General features: G+C 36.4%; 1 protein-coding gene across 1 annotated transcript; it reads right to left on the reverse strand.

The window, feature by feature from the left end:
- Nucleotides 1-218: 218 nt before the first annotated feature.
- On the reverse strand, nt 219-15,011 carry LOC117344259 (arylacetamide deacetylase-like). Its single transcript, XM_033906949.1, has 7 exons — nt 14,956-15,011; nt 12,425-12,578; nt 9,475-9,585; nt 6,963-7,086; nt 6,633-6,696; nt 3,438-3,559; nt 219-953 (listed from the first exon to the last, which is right to left on the reverse strand). The coding sequence occupies exons 2-7, from the start codon at nt 12,566-12,568 to the stop codon at nt 319-321; spliced, it is 1,200 nt and encodes a 399-aa protein (XP_033762840.1). The 5' UTR covers nt 12,569-12,578; nt 14,956-15,011; the 3' UTR covers nt 219-318.
- Between the last annotated feature and the right edge of the window lie 3,649 nt (nt 15,012-18,660).

The raw sequence follows: 18,660 nt of genomic DNA on the forward strand, positions 1-18,660 counted from the left end.
CAATGAAAACGCATCCTGTCAGCCTCTAGGTGGATGTGAAAATACATATTAAAGAAAATGATAAATGTAGTCAACATTTTATTTATAAATTATATTAACAAAATTTTAAGAGAGCCGTTGTATGATCTACCACACAGGGGCTTGGCACGATTTTCCAAATGATGGTCCATATATATATGTATCATAGTGTCATACATATATATATATGGACCATCATTTGGAAAATCGTGCCAAGCCCCTGTGATCTACCATCGCACTATTCACTCGTCATGTGACTAGTATATCATGATTATGGAAACATTACAATTTAATGTGATATTATAATTCCGCCCCGAGGTATTTTATATAGTCATCCAGGGCCTCTGTTGTACGTTGGGATCCCTCCATGTTTATAAATCCGTGTTGTACGCCATCCCAGTGTACGTGTGTAACAGGGAAGTACATATCCTTCCACCGTTTAGCCAGCATGAGACCGTCATCTCGCAGTGGATCATACTCACAGGTAAGTAGGTAGGTCTTCGGTAACTGGTACAGCTCATCATCGTCCATCATAAGAGGACACAAGGATACATTGGTAATTATTTTCTCCACTTTTTGTGCCAAATTCATATCGACAGCTGCACGCTCCTTAACCTGAAGCTTTTGGTATTTTTGAGGTAGTAATGTTGTACTGACTTTTGTATAGATAGAGTTTCTAAGTGTTTCAGTCACATGTTTGTTCTCGAAATACTTCTCAATGTCATCGTCGTTACCAAATGCGTATGTTAGGTAAAAACTAACCATTCGGTATTTCTTCAACAAATAAGGCATCGACTGATAAGTAAGATAAGCTGGGGTGTTGAAATCCACCATCTGTAACGCTGGGTATATCAGGCCGAGAAGTCGAGGGGGTTGTCCTTCCTGGGTGAGTTTAGTTCCGACAGCCATTGCTAGGTTTCCTCCAGCACTGTCACCTATCACAAAATTTATATCGTAAACTTTCTATCAACTTTGTATGAACACAATAACTTGAAAACACCAAATGTTCTGGACTTTCTTTTAACTGAATTGTAAATCTAATACAGGTGTACGATGTCAAATTATTCTATTACAGATAGAAAAGGATATGACAAAACTATCCCAAAAACATTACTTTCGACAGACAGGAGAATAAGGAATATCGACAAATAAACACACAAGAAGTAGCTATGATGGAAAAGAACGGTATGAATGCGATGAATAAAAAAGAGAAATGAATAAATAAATATAGAAATGAGCAGGTCATATAGTTAAACTACACACTGTTACAATGAGGGAAGGGGAGGTAATCGTAAAACTACACACAGTAACATTGATGTAAGGGGAGGTAATCGTAAAACTACACACAGTGACATTGATGTAAGGGGAGGTAATCGTAAAAATACACACGGTAACATTGGTGTAAGGGGAGGTAATCGTGAAACTACACACGGTAACATTGATGGAAGGGGAGGTAATCGTAAAACTACACAATAACATTGATGTAAGGGGAAGTAATCGTAAAACTACACACGGTAACATTGATGTAAGGGGAGGTAATCGTAAAACTACACACGGTAACATTGATGTAAGGGGAGATAATCGTTAAACTTCACACAGTAACATTAATGGAAGGGAAGGTAATCGTAAAATTACACATAGGAACATTGATGTAAGTGGAGGTAATCGTAAAACTACACACAGTAACATTGATGTAAGGGGAGGTAATCGTAAAACTACACAATAACATTGATGGAAAGAGAGGTAATCGTAAAACTACATATAGGAACATTGATGTAAGGGGAGGTAATCGTAAAACTACACAATAACATTGATGGAAAGAGAGGTAATCGTAAAACTACATATAGGAACATTGATGTAAGGGGAAGTAATCGTAAAACTACACACGGTAACATTGATGTAAGGGGAGGTAATCGTAAAACTACACACAGTAACATTGAAGTAAGGGGAGGTAATCGTAAAACTACACACAGTAACATTGATGTAAGGGGAGGTAATCGTAAAACTACACACAGTAACATTGATGTAAGGGGAGGTAATCGTAAAACTACACACGGTAACATTGATGTAAGGGGAGGTAATCGTAAAACTACACACAGTAACATTGATGTAAGGGGAGTTAATCGTAAAACTACACACAGTAACATTGATGTAAGGGGAGGTAATCGTAAAACTACACACAGTAACATTGATGTAAGGGGAGGTAATCGTAAAACTACACACATTAACATTGATGTAAGGGGAGGTAATCGTAAAACTACACACAGTAACATTGATGTAAGGGGAGGTAATCGTAAAACTACACACAGTAACATTGATGTAAGGGGAGTTAATCGTAAAACTACACACAGTAACATTGATGTAAGGGGAGGTAATCGTAAAACTACACACAGTAACATTGATGTAAGGGGAGGTAATCGTAAAACTACACACGGTAACATTGATGTAAGGGGAGGTAATCGTAAAACTACACACAGTAACATTGATGTAAGGGGAGTTAATCGTAAAACTACACACAGTAACATTGATGTAAGGGGAGGTAATCGTAAAACTACACACAGTAACATTGATGTAAGGGGAGGTAATCGTAAAACTACACACGGTAACATTTATGTAAGGGGAGGTAATCGTAAAGCTACACACAGTAACATTGATGTAAGGGGAGTTAATCGTAAAACTACACACAGTAACATTGATGTAAGGGGAGGTTATCGTAAAACTACACACAGTAACATTGATGTAAGGGGAGGTAATCGTAAAACTACACACGGTAACATTGATGTAAGGGGAGGTAATCGTAAAACTACACACACTAACATTGATGGAAGGGGAGGTAATCGTAAAACTACACACGGTAACATTGATGTTAGGGGAGGTAATCGTAAAACAACACACGGTAACATTGATGGAAGGGGAGGTAATCGTAAAACTACACACGGTAACATTGATGTAAGGGGAGGTAATCGTAAAACTACACACGATAACATTGATGTAAGGGGAGGTAATCGTAAAACTACACACGGTAACATTGATGGAAGGGGAGGTAATCGTAAAACTACACAATTACATTGATGGAAAGAGAGGTAATCGTTTAACTGCACAATAAAACGCATTTATTGAAAAGGAAATGTTGAAGAATATAATACAATTGAAACGATTTTAATGAGTTCTATCAATGTTGATAGAAAGAAGAAAATACTCGACAGTCGACAGTGACAATCGGAGATATGTTCCTAATATAACCTGTGCTATTGGTACATGCATACACGGTATCATTATATGATCAAGAGGTCCCCAATATAAAATTTACCTCAAAAATAAAATTCATTTTATATTGTGGGCCTTTTCGTTCTGTAAAGAGTTTTATCCAGTAATTGATGACAACTATTCTACATGTATGTGAGCCTATCGGCCATCACCTGATACAGCTATTCGACTGGCATCTACTCCAAACTTCTTTGCGTTGTACATGAAGTATTTTGTGGCCTTGACGCAATCTTCAAATGGTACAGGAAATGGGTGTTCGGGAGCCATTCGGTACCTTATAATGAAAGGGAAATTGAAAGGCGCTCAAAACACTATAAATGGGGATCGTATTATGACAGCTAAAAGAATATAATTAAATGAAGGAAAAAATACTTTAATATACCAGCAGAAAAAGAAACACCGATTCGGGTTTTTAATATAACGTTTAGAAATGTGGACTAATTTTTTTTATTAAATTTCACACAGCTACCTCCGTGCACTGTGAAAACTTTCTTCAGTTACATTCAGTCGACTCGCTGTATGCCTTAGCAGATTTTTTCAAGAAAGCGTGCATCCGGGGTACTCTTGCACCATATGTGCTGGTAAATCAGTTACACCGTTTCTTATCGAAGCGATATTGTACAGCGGAATACCACGATTGAATGAAGTCGATAGGGGTAGGGCCGTTGCTGTGATAATGCACGGGCAATCGCAACATCATGTAGCCCAGCAATATGGTGTACATTACTAAATAATGATGAGTGGATAGTGAATATTAAACTAGAACTAGAAAAACTAGGATTAGGGTAATTATGGAACAGCACTTTTGAAAGTAAAATTACTTACAAATTAATCGAAAGCAAATTCCAAGAAATTCATATTCAAGAACTGCTATGTAATATTCGAAACTCTCCAAAAGGTTATTTATATCAACATTTGATAGACAATTTTGGCTTGCAATTTTATTTAAGGAAACCTATCGATCACCGATACAAGAAGTACATATCAAAAATTAGATTATCGTCGCATCAACTAAATATAGAGAGTGGAAGATACAGGAATGTAACAAGAGAAAATAGGAGATGTACATTATGCAATAATATTGATATTGAGGATGAGTTCCATTTTATTTTAAAATGTTCTTTTTACATAGACTTACGTACTAAATATTTGAAACCATACTATTATCGTAGACCTAGCATTTTTAAACTTATTCAACTCATGAGTGTGAAAAATGTCAAAGAGTTAAGTAATCTTGGAAAATTTATTCATTTTGCATATAAACGAAGGTCAGAAGCATTATAAGTAAATACTTGTTGTGTTCGTTTCAAATATTATATTTCATTTCTATTGAGATGAATTGATGTAATGTTTATTCCAGTCGGAACAACAAGTACTGCAGACAGTACACATAAATATCTATCTATATGCAAAGTATACATATCGGTGTCTTTCACAATATTTGTGTAATACTTTGACTCAAAGAATACTTATATAATTAATAAGAACATATATTTAAAATTGTGTTTACGTCGCAATCGATCACTCTCCAAATGTGAAATTATGTTTATTACAACATGTTCATTAATGTCAATTAACTATGTAAACCTTTGGGCTGTAAGGCCCCTGGAATAAAATTGAATTGAATTGAATTGAGACAACAATATCCCATTTAGTTGGGCGTCCCGGAGGAACAGGGAGATTGGGTGATTGTACCAGGAGCGGACGCCCGCGCATTAATGTGCGACGTCAAGATAGAGGCATACCTCTCTCGCACCTACGAAACCGGTTTCAGACAGCAACGGAGACGGTACGTCAAGTTGTCGGCACTCATGGTCGGTCAGTGTGTCCAAGAACGGTTAGGTATCGGTTGCGGAATACCACGACGCCCCTATGTTGGTCCACCACTTACAGCGGGGACGTCAACGTCGAATGCTGCGGCTGTTTGCAATCTAATTGAAATAAGACTTTCAATTACCGTTCCTCTTTGATACACTACAATATAAGTACTATATGTATTGCAGTGTATCGTTGAACATCGCAGAGGAATGCAAATTTCAAGTTTAATTTTAATTAGATTGCGCCTGCTTCCACATTGAACTAATCTGTTTCGTTTGGCCCTTTGGAGACGTTTGTTGTTCACTGACGTGTCTCGCTTAACAGGTCACATGGACGGCAACGTGTCTATCGACGTCTTGGTGAGCGATATTCTGACGCTTGCGTAACGGAAAGCGACAGATTCGGGGGAGGGTCTGTTATGGTATGGACAGGGATATATCAAGGCGTGGAAACACCTCTCGTGGTTATCTATGGTAATCTTACAGCAGTAAGATATCTGGATCAGGTCTTGATACCAGGGAACAACAAACCAATTGAAAACATAGATTTTTGAAACATCCCACAGTTGAGCCAAGGATAAAATGTCTGGCAGTCACTGATTGGCCATGTTATGAAGTAAGAAAATAGATATGTAGCCTGATAGGTAACTATCAATAAGAAATGTTGATATAAATTTCGTAAGTCCGATTGATTTTTTTTCCAAAAGTTCGGGTAATAATAACTTAACAGGTAAACATTTAAGATTTTTGAGAATTTTTACTGGGAAATTCACACATTTTCAAAATGGCATCCCTGGAGAAAATTTGAGCTGAAGGACCCAACTTTTTTTATTAGGTGTTATATGAGACCCTAAACTTTTGTTATAAACCATAATTGTCATATTGAATTGAAGAATTTGAATGAAATACTCCAAAACGTTAACACTAAAGTCTATGGGAAATCAATTGGTTGGTTGATCCCTACCACACATTCTTCCTCTTATCCATCAACGTAGCCTTACGCTGCAACAGGACATTTGCCAGGGTTTGTCGTGACTTTCTGGCTCTAAAGAACGTTCCAGTTCTTGATTAGCCACCATATGGTCCAAACATGTGCCCAATCGAGCATCTGTTGGAGGCGCTAGACATGAAAGTTAGGAATCGCGTCAACGTCCCATATAACGTCGCTCAACTCAAGCAGGTCCTTATCCTGGAGAGGAAAAATATCCCACAAAGGGCAATAAATACTTTGATGGGGTCAATGTTAAGGAGAGTAAAAGCAGCGACTGATGCCAGGGGTTGGCACACACGCTACTGATTTGGATCGGGGAAGGGTATCCTGCTTTTAACGATATTCAGGCAAACACAATGATAGGACAACAAAAAATATCAAAATGTCTTCAGAAATACTGAAATAATCGTGAAACCCACAGCATGAGCATATAAAAGAATCGTGTAAAATAATAACTATCGAAAATAAACTGGCGTTTCTTTTTTCCATTAGTATAGGAAGACTTTAATCATTGAAACATAATTTGATACCTGACTTACTCAACAGAGGCGACAACTGCCGTGAGGGACGTGGCTAGCATTCTGGTGAGCGGATCGTACATGTCTGTAACAAATATAATAGGATGTAATTTTAAGAATTTTGATCAATTCACCCATAATGAAAATTTAAAACTCGTTCTTTTCTTGGTCAATATTTTCTTGTGACCGATTTGCATTTCAGTAATCGATGTGTTTATGGCCTGTCTCTTTTATTACGTTCTGATGTTGGCAACATGTTGTTCTGTGTAAAACGTATTTCAACAGCAACACATTGTCGTAGTTTATAATATATACAAACGTCAATGTTATGTACTTATCTAATATACTCACCTGTTGATCCTAATACCCAGCCACCTCCATGTAGGTAGATTATCCCAGGTAGAGGACTCTCCCCGTCATGGTCACGTGGTATATACAATCTCACCTTTACGCCGTCAAATAGCTCTTCACTCACCTTGAAGTTACAATATATGTTCAATCAAATGTGTCATAGCTCATTGCTTTCGTGATAGATGGATATAGTGGTTCAAGATCAAGTTCTTTATTTCCTTGAGCCTTACGGCTCATCGGTTCAACAAATATATACATGTACAGAAATGATACAATACAAAACCACACACTCGCATACACACACACAAACGGACTAACACATACATTGTACAACAGGTAGAGTGTAGAAGGACATTTTTTATACTAATAAAAAATCTGTTCTTTGTTTATTACTGTATTTGATATATTTTGCTAAATTTGAAAGATCTTTTTTGTTAACTGTTTCTAGAAGTTGAATAAATTTGTACATACTAGGTTTATTATAATAATATTTCTTAATAAAACGTTTCCTTAGGTCTAAATGAAATTCACATTTAATAATAAAATGAAATTCATCCTCAATGTCTCCACTATTACAATAGGAACAAATTCTTTGATTTCTTTCTAAGTTATTAAATCTACCAATTTCAATATTTAATTTATGTCATGACAATCTAATTTTAGCTATTTCTTTTAAATTAGAAGTACCTATTGGTTTTGATAAATATGGCTGTAAGTAGAACTTTTCACTAATAAACTTGTACAGTGAACACTTGGAAGATGAATTGATTTTTTCTTTACATTCTTGTGTAAATATATCACATAGTCTACATTTAACAATATTCATAATATAATCAGCTGTATAAATATCCCCATTTTGCCATATATACCCAACACCCATTCTATACAGTTCTTGTTTTACTTCATTCAACCGTTCATTCCCGTTTTCTAACATATCTTGATAACAAGCATTTAACACACAGTTATCGGTTTGTTTTAATTTCAACCAATATTTAAAAATTCTAAATTTTCTCACTATTACAAAAGGTAATCTCCCTAATTCTTGGTAAATCATACAATTAGAAGTACTTTTCTTAACCCACAATAATCTTTTTAAAAACTGTAAGTGGATTTTCTCTATATCCGGTGCTTTATGAAAACCCCAAATTTCAGCCCCATAGTTAAATATACTACCGACGTATGTATCAAAAACATGTAGTTGGGTTTCAACGTTAAAAAAAATGTCTTTGATACTCCAGAAATTGAAAATAATGTTTTTCTTCCTTGTTCAGCAATTTTTTGTTGAGTTTTCTTAAATTTACCATTAAAATTCATTTGTATCCCCAGATAATTAAATTCATCTACGGTTTCTAATACACATCCGTCATATAACTACTTTTATTCTTTTCTTAATTTACCACCGTTTCGGAAAACCATTACTTTAGTTTTGGTAGTGTTTACAGTAAGGTTCCATTTCTTTCTGTAAAGTAATAAAGTATCTAACATTTTTTGCAGTCCCTCGGGAGTTTCTGCCAGTAAAACCATATCATCAGCATACATAATTAAAAACAAGTTAATAGTATATAACTCAATAGATGGACATCCTTCTGTTAGGAAATTCATTTCGCAGTCATTGACATACATGGAAAACAAAAATGGTGACATTATTTCACCTTGGAATAACCCATTTTGACATTTAAAAAAATCGGACATATTATTATTATATTTGACACAAAATTTCACATTTTTATAAAGTGCTCTTATAATATTCAACATTTTCCCTTCAACACCTTCTTTAATAAGTTTGTACCACACATTTTGTCTATTTATAAAATCAAAAGCTTTCTTGTGATGGTGGTGTTGAGATTTTAGAGATCTTACATAATAACCTTCATACTATTAAAGGTTGCTGAACAGATGGACTATCGAACGATAATTTAAAAAAGTAATAAAAATTATTACATATGCGTTTTATTATATACTGGTGTTGTACCAAATTTTCTGATCACCGGATCATATAGAAATCATATTCATAAAAAGTGGTTCGAAAAACTAAAAGTAACATGCCTCTATTGATTTTGTTATCATCGAGATGGCTATGGGAATGTGCAAATGTTAGTATATTAATTGGATGTTGAATGTACATAAGGAGAACCCAAGAAGAATTCCCTCTGATAAATAAGGAAAACGTTGTCAATGGTAAAGTAACTCTACAAAACGAGGGCAAAATACTAACAAAAATATAGATATTTGTATGGAGACCATTGAAAAGGTGCAAAAATAGTTAACCCAGGTGTTCCGGAAGAGTAAGCGCAATAACACATACTAGATGTCATGCCGGCTATTGTACGAAGCCTTCCAAAGCGAAGATTTACATTAAAAGAATAAAGTTCAAATACTGACAATGATATGCTGACACAATAACAGGCTCAGTGAAGCTACAAATTGGACGTAAAACATGTTTAAAGACACATCAATCTCTAGCATGTTATTACTTCATAATCATGATTACTTTACCTTATATTAAACTTACATGAACATTGTCATCTGATACAGCGCCTTTGCTGACCCACGCGTTTATATTCAGAGGATTCCTGGCACATTTTACGTAAGTTGTGTACCCAATGTACTCTTGAAATTCGCACTGAAAATAACAATAATGGAAGAAGATACATGCATGTATATACGCAAATGCATACATCATACGTCATGATATATAAATGTTGTTTCGTGTATAACTGTATAATTGTTCTGTATTACCAACCATTAAAGTTAAACGTTTTTTATTTCGGAACAAGGCGGCATGAGATGTACTTCCGGTGTCAATGGCGACGGTTGTTTTTGTTTCTCGCTCCGACTGAGCGGGGATAATTTTATATGTTTAAAGTATCTGAGTGTGTCAGTTAAAACTAAACTGTGGTGGAATAAGTCATTGTAAACATTTTCTGTTTAAACTCAAATTATATTTGAGATTCAAAGCTGGAAACATCTAAATTTGTAACCATGCCTACCGGGCAGAAAGTAAACAAACTAAACGCTGACAACTATTACGGACATGTAGCCGAATGAGAGCATTCACTCACAGGTATCCAAGGAAAAGTCTAAATCAACAGAAGGATCATTCTCCAGTCCGTGGACGGAAGAGCAATGGACATGAAACAGGAGTCAAAATTGTTGGAATGTCACCAGGGGCATGGACAAGGGAGATAATAAGTACACCGTACCTGCGATTCATGCCGAGAATGAACTCAAGAATAAACGGAACAAACAAAAAGTGAGAGAGGAGCTGGCTACAGAAATAAAAGAGGAGACACGTCAGGAATCCACAGCAGTACACAAACAGGAAACATCCAGGAAGTTCTCATGTAACTGGAGGATATAAAGAAAAGACCATCTCCAAAAAGGACTCGAAGTTAATGAACAGACCAGTCAGTCTAATAAGTATTGTTGGAAAAACGTTGGAAAAACTAATAAGGAATAGTACAGTTAATCAACCACAACATTCTACTCTGTAATAAACAATTTGGTTTTGTTGCCGGGAGATCTACACAACTTCACCAACTGAAAGTTTTGGAAGAATAGACAAAAATATTTGACAATGGTGCTCAATTAGATGTAGTATACATAGATTTTATGGAAGCTTTCGACAAAGTAATATATCGTAGATTATTAAAGAAACTTGCATGATGATATGGAGTTAGTGAAAAGGTGATATACTGGATAGAAGGGTCATGGTCAATGGAGATTTAGAAATCCTCAGGAAAGCGTGCTTGGACCATTTTGTTGGTAACATATATTAATGATTTACCCGAAATTACAGAATCCGAATCGCCACTCCTTGCAGACGACACGAAACTATGTGGAGAAATCAAGAACTTGAACAAACTAAAAAATGGTCATCAACGTGGCTACTAAAGTTCCACTCCAACAGTTCTTTCAATTTAACTTTAAAAAACCTATATAATATGTCTGGGACAGCAGGTGAACAAACAGAACATCCGAAAAAGACACTGGAGTTGATGAGGATTTTCAATTTTGGAAACCACATCCAATTAGTCGTAAACAAATTAAATGACATCTTCAGACTAATCAGAAGAACATTTACACATCTTGATATTTTTTTACATTACTTTTCAAGGCTCTTGTGAGACGCCATTCGGAATAGGCCTCAGGTGTATGGAGTCCTTACAAGACAAAGGCTATTGAACTGATAAAGAACGTCCAGAGAGCTACAAAACTCCAACCTTAATTTAAAAACTGGATTTTAAACCTGCCCAACCTTAGAACACCGAAGGAAAAGAGGGGACCTCATCAATGTATTCAAAATCCTGAACAATATCTATGATAAACGAGTTACAACATCTATGTCCCAATCGGAAACCATCAGCAGGACGAGAGGACATTCATTGAAAATATTCAAAAGGCGATGTAGCCTTGACATCAGGATAAACCTGTGCGTGTTGTAAATGCCTGGAACAACTTGTCATGTTATAGATGTACTATATGTTAAACAATTTGAAAATCGACTAGACAATCATTGGGGTGAATTTAGCAAAATTTAATTAGATCTAGATGCAAAGAACATTTTAATTACATCAGAAGTACTTCATATCGTAAATATTGTAATATTAATTAATATGGATAGAGGCTTTCAGCCGGCATACATTATTTATCGTATTAAATACAATTTCGTTTAAAAATGTCAGGTAATGCGGTTAATTTATGTTTTAAACCATTTGTTTTTAAGATTTCACAAGTCATTACCACAACCAGAAATACAGAAAAGCGTAAAATGGCGGATATCAAGTCAAGTTAAGTTCCAGAAAGCTATAGCTTTGGTGGCTTAAACTATTGTTATGTATGTTATCAATTTGAGGAAAACCACACAGCACACCACAAGCTACTAGCTATCTTACACATCGTCTGACCGAAACTGGGCGATCACAAATGGTCCTCCAATTTCTTATTAGATGAGGGATGTAATCGCAAAACGGAGTAGCCGCCTCAAGTGTTAGGATATTTGATCGTAACTAGTCACAAAATATCTAAACAAATCCAAAAGTCTCGAACCTGTCATCAGTTTCATATAAGGATGTGTATATTGTAGGTACATAGGTCAGTGTTTTTCTCTTAATTGCTACTCGGGTACAAGGTTTCATCAGCCAAACTGATAGTCTGTACAGTGAATGGTACGGTCACGAGAACCTGGTACATGGACATCATAAGTCACAACAAGTCACATATAAGGAATGTCCTTCTTATTGTCAATAAATGAACATGATGTCTCGATTTAGCTTAAATACAAATTCAATCTTTCAAATGGGTGGTGCCGAGGGGAACGACACGTTCCCTTGACCCAGAATAAAAGCAAATGACCCAAGATCGAGTCCAATTCTTAGCTCGACATGGAGGCCATATCTTGTGATGCTCTTGTTTAACTGTCAGCAGGGATTAGCATAGATACCGAGCATGGTCATACTTACCATTTTAAAGATGGCGCCAATCACAAGAGATACAGCCATCTGCATATGAGGCTCAACGGCATCCTCTGGGAAGGGGGAGTACAGAATGAAGGCTAGGCCCACAAAACTCACGGCCAGGGTTAATAGAACGCTCCCACAGGCCATATTGAATGATCTGTAGAATTGACAAGAGAAACAGCCAAGTCTGGTTACCAACATTCTATCAAAAGCTACCATAGGTCTAGTCCGAGTTTCCTCTGACCATGACACCATGTCTGGTGTAGTCCAAGTTTCCTCTGGCCCTGACACCATGTCTGGTGTAGCCCGAGTTTCCTCTGGCCCTGACACCATGTCTGGTGTAGTCCGAGTTTCCTCTGGCCTTGACACCATGTCAGGTGTAGGACATGGTGTCACGGCCAGAGGAAACTCGGGCTACCATAGGTACTAAGATTTTATCTGTATTTGTTGCAGATTGTCCATTCAATTTTTATATAGAACCAAGTTAACCCATTACCATGTAATACGAACGACAATGCAAAATGTTCGTCTCATGCGAATTACGTAACAAGCATCTCCACCTACACTCGTGTCATACCCTATCACTCAGTACTGGTCATCCAGGTATATTAGACAGCAAATATCTATTTGTGAAAAAATAACGCTGAGTTTAACATTATTACATGTACTCGTTTTAATCTTATCTGTATTGCTGACTATGAACTTAGAAGCAAATGATATATATATATATATATATACAAATGGTATATATATAAAACTCTGCAGCGTGCTACACATTTATGAAGTATGAACCACAAGATTGTATTGAGATTCACGTGTGGGATATTATAAGTGCATTTACAAAGGACTAAATTTTTATTTACTCTTTCCTGGTGCAATCGGCATGGCGCCAGGTCCTGATATCAGACAATAGGTTTTGGTATCCAGTTATAATACTAGTAGATGGCCTCGGTTTCATTACTATTCGGAACAAAAGGAAACTCTTTCACGTAAAATATTCCATGGGAAAGCATTACTAATCATATAGAAGTTCCATAGCTAAGACATGTTCCTTAAATACAACCACGCTTTCCTGTGGAAAATATTGAATGTGATAGATAGATGTAGGCAATCGCAACATCTCGGGGAAATTTCCGGCAACACTCGGAAATATTTCCGAGTGTTGCCGGAAATTTCCCCGAGATGTTGCGATTGAGATGTAGGGTACCGGAATCTGCCGAGGTGAGCCGAAAGGGAGAGATTGATTTTCCAATCGAACGTTAGACCAAGGGTTGATTAAAATACTGCACGTAAGAGTTACCCCTCCTGTGAACACAGATTCATATGCTACTGAAGTCAAGGGTTAAAAAAGACAATAATGTGTTGTATTATTTTCATTTTCATGTTAAGGTTATGTTTTTATTCTTCCATAATTTAATATTTCTCATAATGTATCGCTGCAAGAGAAGTAATATGATTTCACTCATGACAAATAAGTTTTATTTTTAAAAAAGTTCGAATGTCATTGAAATAAAAATGCCCCCGAAATATAATTCTTACTTGAAGGTGAAGTTTTCAATTGAAATTCTCCCTGTCAATACTAAACACTTACAGAGAATTATAGCATTTTTTTAATCCTTAATTTGAAATAATAAAATGATTGCTTGTTTCTTTTCCCCCCAAAAGGTCTAGAATATAGAGAGATATTTGTATTATATAGATGTTTCTAATGGATGATATTAAGATTTCTTAACATAACAAGAATACTGTTTTCAAGACAAATATTCATTGGGGCTTTCTTCAGGAAACTGCAATTTCCCTCAAAATCAGCGGTCGAGCGATATTTCCTTAAAAAGTCTTCTTTTCATGTTCAGAGTTATCAATAGTATTTAATAAGAACATTTTTGATGATTGAAATGCCTTCCATATATATTTATTTGTGTGATATTCTTCACAACCGACATTTGCATTTCAAGCTAAAAAAGAATTTTAGAATGCTGATACGCATTAAAAGTCAAATCCGGTCAAACCACGGCCCCTACTCAGTGCTATAAACACTTGTGAGCATAACGGCATATTTTATTTTATTCCCCTGAAACATACATTTGTCGGGTGTTTTGTCGAAATTCACAAACAGCTTAACGAATTGCATGTTAATTAATTAAGTTACTTCAGTTAGGTTCCACCATGGCTGTGATTCATAGGCTTGTTAATTAAATATCACCGCATGACCCTTAAAATTGGGAATACCGTGTTTGTATGTGACATACATGTATGCTTACGTAAGGTACTTAACTATTACAACGTGAAGGACCTCATACCCTGGGTGATATAACCGTTGGAATTAACTTTGTTTTTCTATTCTATTATATTTTAAGAGACATAGTATGCATTCAACGTTTAAAAAAAAGAAGTGCGACCTCTTAGCTTCATATTGCCCTACCCTAAACAATTCAGTAATACTACAGACTGTCCACGTATTTTCTGTACTCAAAACAACATCATAAAGAAGTCTCAATGGTTTGAGAATCTGGACTATAAGACGATGAACTTACATAAAAGTGTCCCTGCTTCTCTCAAGTTACCTGATCTGCGACGAAATGTCACCGTATCCGATAACAACTTTTAGTAAACACCCTAACCGCTGGGTAAATCAACCTTTATCATTCGTCTGATAAACATGTATACCATCCGTATATGAACGTACAGACAGGTACACCGTCAAATGGTCAAGGTCATCCGAACCGTTGTTTAAATAGCATAGAATATTAGTAAAGCCACGCGTATATATTTGCATTAGAAAAAAAATATCATCAAATATTAATGGTGTGATGCCGTTAATTCCCCGGCCTGATGAACGCCGATGACTCTTTAAAACACAGGGACTTGAGAATTTGTTATAGTCTACGTTTATTTGGACCTCCCCTTGTGGGTATTGCACATTTTCAGACGGTTCGGGGCGCCAGAGTAAAATTCATATCATGACCACCGGGGTTGTCATTTTTACGGAACTAAATCTAGCTCCCCAAAACATCTAAAAATGTGCTATACACACTAGGGAAGTTCCCAATACATGTACACTGTAACAAACTCTCTCAAGTCCCTGTGCTTATTAGTAAATAGATACAGCACCGTATCAGGGTCACTGCAACCTGTACTTGTCTTGCTACAATATAGTATTGTGTATCTTGTACGTACAGATTAGTATCTTGTACATACAACTAAGTATCTTGTACATTGTACATACAACTAAGTATCTTGTACATACAACTAAGTAACTTGTACGTACAATTTAGTACCTTGTACAGACAACTTAGTATCTTGTACATACAACTAAGTATATTGAACATGCAAATTACTATCTTGTACGTACAACTAAGTAACTTGTACGTACAACTAAGTAGCTTGTACGTACGACTTAGTACATGTACCTTGTACAGACAAGTTAGTATCTTGTACATACAACTACATGTACGTATCTTGTACGTACAACTAAGTATATTGTACGTACAACTAAGTATATTGTACATACAACTAAGTATATTGTACATGCAAATTACTATCTTGTACGTACAACCAAGTATCTTGTACATACAACTTAGTATCTTATATATTCAACTTAATCTTGTATGTACAGCTTATTATCTTGTATTATAACTTAATAGCTTGTAGGTACGACGTTAGCCCGAGTTTCCATTGGCCCTTTCACCGTGTCTGGGGGCCAGAGAAAACTCGGGCTAGTACGACGTATACTTTTGTACGTAATAGATATTATCTTTCTGAGAAAAAGCGACAATTAAGCCTTACAATTTACGGGCGGTACACGAATGGCGATTTGACAAACCACCAGCATCTGACACATGTAGTTTGTTTATCGTTTGACACCAATAAATATATAATCTGAAGCGCATTATTTATTTCAAGAAAACCGAGTGTATTGCCATTTGTAAGGTTACAACTGTGTTTTACGAGGGGTCACGACCCCGATGGTAACATTTAGGGTGAAGAATTTTGTTTAATTTTTCTACATGTAAGTTATATCGTTTTCAGTAAAATTCAGGTTTTCGTACGGACCTAATGGGTATCTAAGGCAGGTTCCAGAACAAACCTATTTGGCGTAGATTTTACAAACACTTCACTCCAGGAAAATTTGTAATGGTTCCATTTCCACCAGACCAGGTTCATTTTGACTTTTAAGTATCAAATGTATCTACACAACTAAAAATGCACTGCAGTACAAAATAAAAACAATTCTCTTTCTACATATATACGAGGGCTGATTGATATGTTGTGAGCCTCAAATTGAAGGATTTATATTCTGCCGCGGACATATTGTATTATTAGTCCCCTTAAGTATCTATACACTTTTGCCAGTGGTGTTTAAGGGCCTCAATACCACTTTATAGAACTCTTTTTCTTGGTTGTTAAGAAGATCATCTGCTGCATGTATGACGTCATCATCAGACTGAAAGTGGGTGCCTAAAATAGATGTTTTCAGTTTTGGAAATAGATGAAAGTTTGATGGAGCGAGATTAGGTAAATAAGGCTAATGCTCAATCAATTTAACGCCACAATCGTGAATGGCAATGACAGGCTTGTGAACTGGAGCATTGTCCTGATGGAATAACACACCTTTAGTGAGCGCTTTAGTTTAATATTTTCCCGTAACTGCCTCAGAAATGAAGCATATTATGTGACATTGATTGTTTGTTTAGATAATCTATCAGTAGAATACAATGTACCATCTGCATCCCAGGAAACCGAGGCCATAACCTTCCCATCTGATGGAACAGCTTTTGCCTTCTTTGGCGGTGGAGAGCCAGGGTGCTTCCATTGTTTCGATTGTTGTTTGGCCTCTGGGGTAAAATGATAGACCCATGTTTCATCCATAGTGACAAATCTCTGAAGGAATATGGCAGGATCTTCCTCAAATAGGTTAAGATTAGCACGCGATTATGTGCGCCCGGTCTGCTTCTGATCAATTGTCAGAAGCTTGCAATTGGTACCCATCGGGCCGAAAGCTTTCTCATTGTAAGATCCTCGGTCGGAATGGAATGTACACTTGAAATGCCAAATACACTGGTTATATATCTTTCTGTGATTCGTCTGTCAGTCATAACAATATCATGAACTTTACTGTCCATTGGTGGGGTTACAATATTGACAGGCCTTCCAGGACGGGGGGTCATCCTCAAGGCTCTGTCGGCCGGACTTAAGTTCCGCCAACCACCATTATGGATATCCTTTGGTGTTAAAACATTTTTTATGCAAATATTGGATCACTGCTCTTTCACCGATTTTGTTCATTTTGCAAAAGCCGTTTGTCTTGTTTAGTTTAGAGTGCTACCTCGTCGATATAAACTAACCAAATGAGACAAGTCCTTGGGTACACGGCCCTATATACAATGTAGTCAGAGAATAGTAGGACTTAACAAGAACATCCTTGAGTACTTCCATCAATACGAGGCTCACAAAATATCAATCATCCCTCGTATGACTCACGCTAAACATAACCATTCTGCAAATTAAGTTATGGTGTTAATCAGCCATTGGCCTCCTTACACCGTCACTACATTCACATCACGATGGTGCATAAAGATTAGCATAAACATACAATACCATGTACACATCGTGTATAATACTTAAACATTAGCACTCACCACACTCCCAAACTATATACAAACTTGCATGATACATTAATGTTACATTCAGGACACATACAATGTTATTGATTATCAATAGTTTCCTTTTTACTTTGATAAAACACCTTCATAAATACACAAATAAATCTTTCTAGCCAAGGGACATAACTCTATAAATAAACACTTTAAAATTTGGTTGCATGAAGTTACGAAGGGTAATTAGTATCTAACCTGTATTTGATATCTGAACTTGAAAGTGCATCAAGGTCATTCATTCGGTCAGTTTTTTATACTGGGATGAAGGCCTACCAAAAGTGTTCAAATGTCATTGCTATGGGCTTCCTGGATAATGGGGAGAAGTCGTTAAAAGATTTTCACACAACTTTGGTAGTCTTTCATCCAATCATGCTTTTGACCCAATGTTATGACCCTTGTCCTCTTCCTTACTGAGAAGTAATTTAAAGAGTTTCGCCTACATGTATTTGACCCCGGTGACCTTGAATGTAGATCATGGTCATGTATTTGAACAAACTTGTAGCCTTCATTCCTGTATGCTACAGGCCCAATATCAGATCTCTGGGACTCTTGGTTATTGAGAAGATGTTCAATGGAAAAGTT

The sequence above is a fragment of the Pecten maximus genome, chromosome 15 (genome assembly GCF_902652985.1).
Source record: "Pecten maximus chromosome 15, xPecMax1.1, whole genome shotgun sequence".
NCBI lineage: Eukaryota > Metazoa > Mollusca > Bivalvia > Pectinida > Pectinidae > Pecten > Pecten maximus.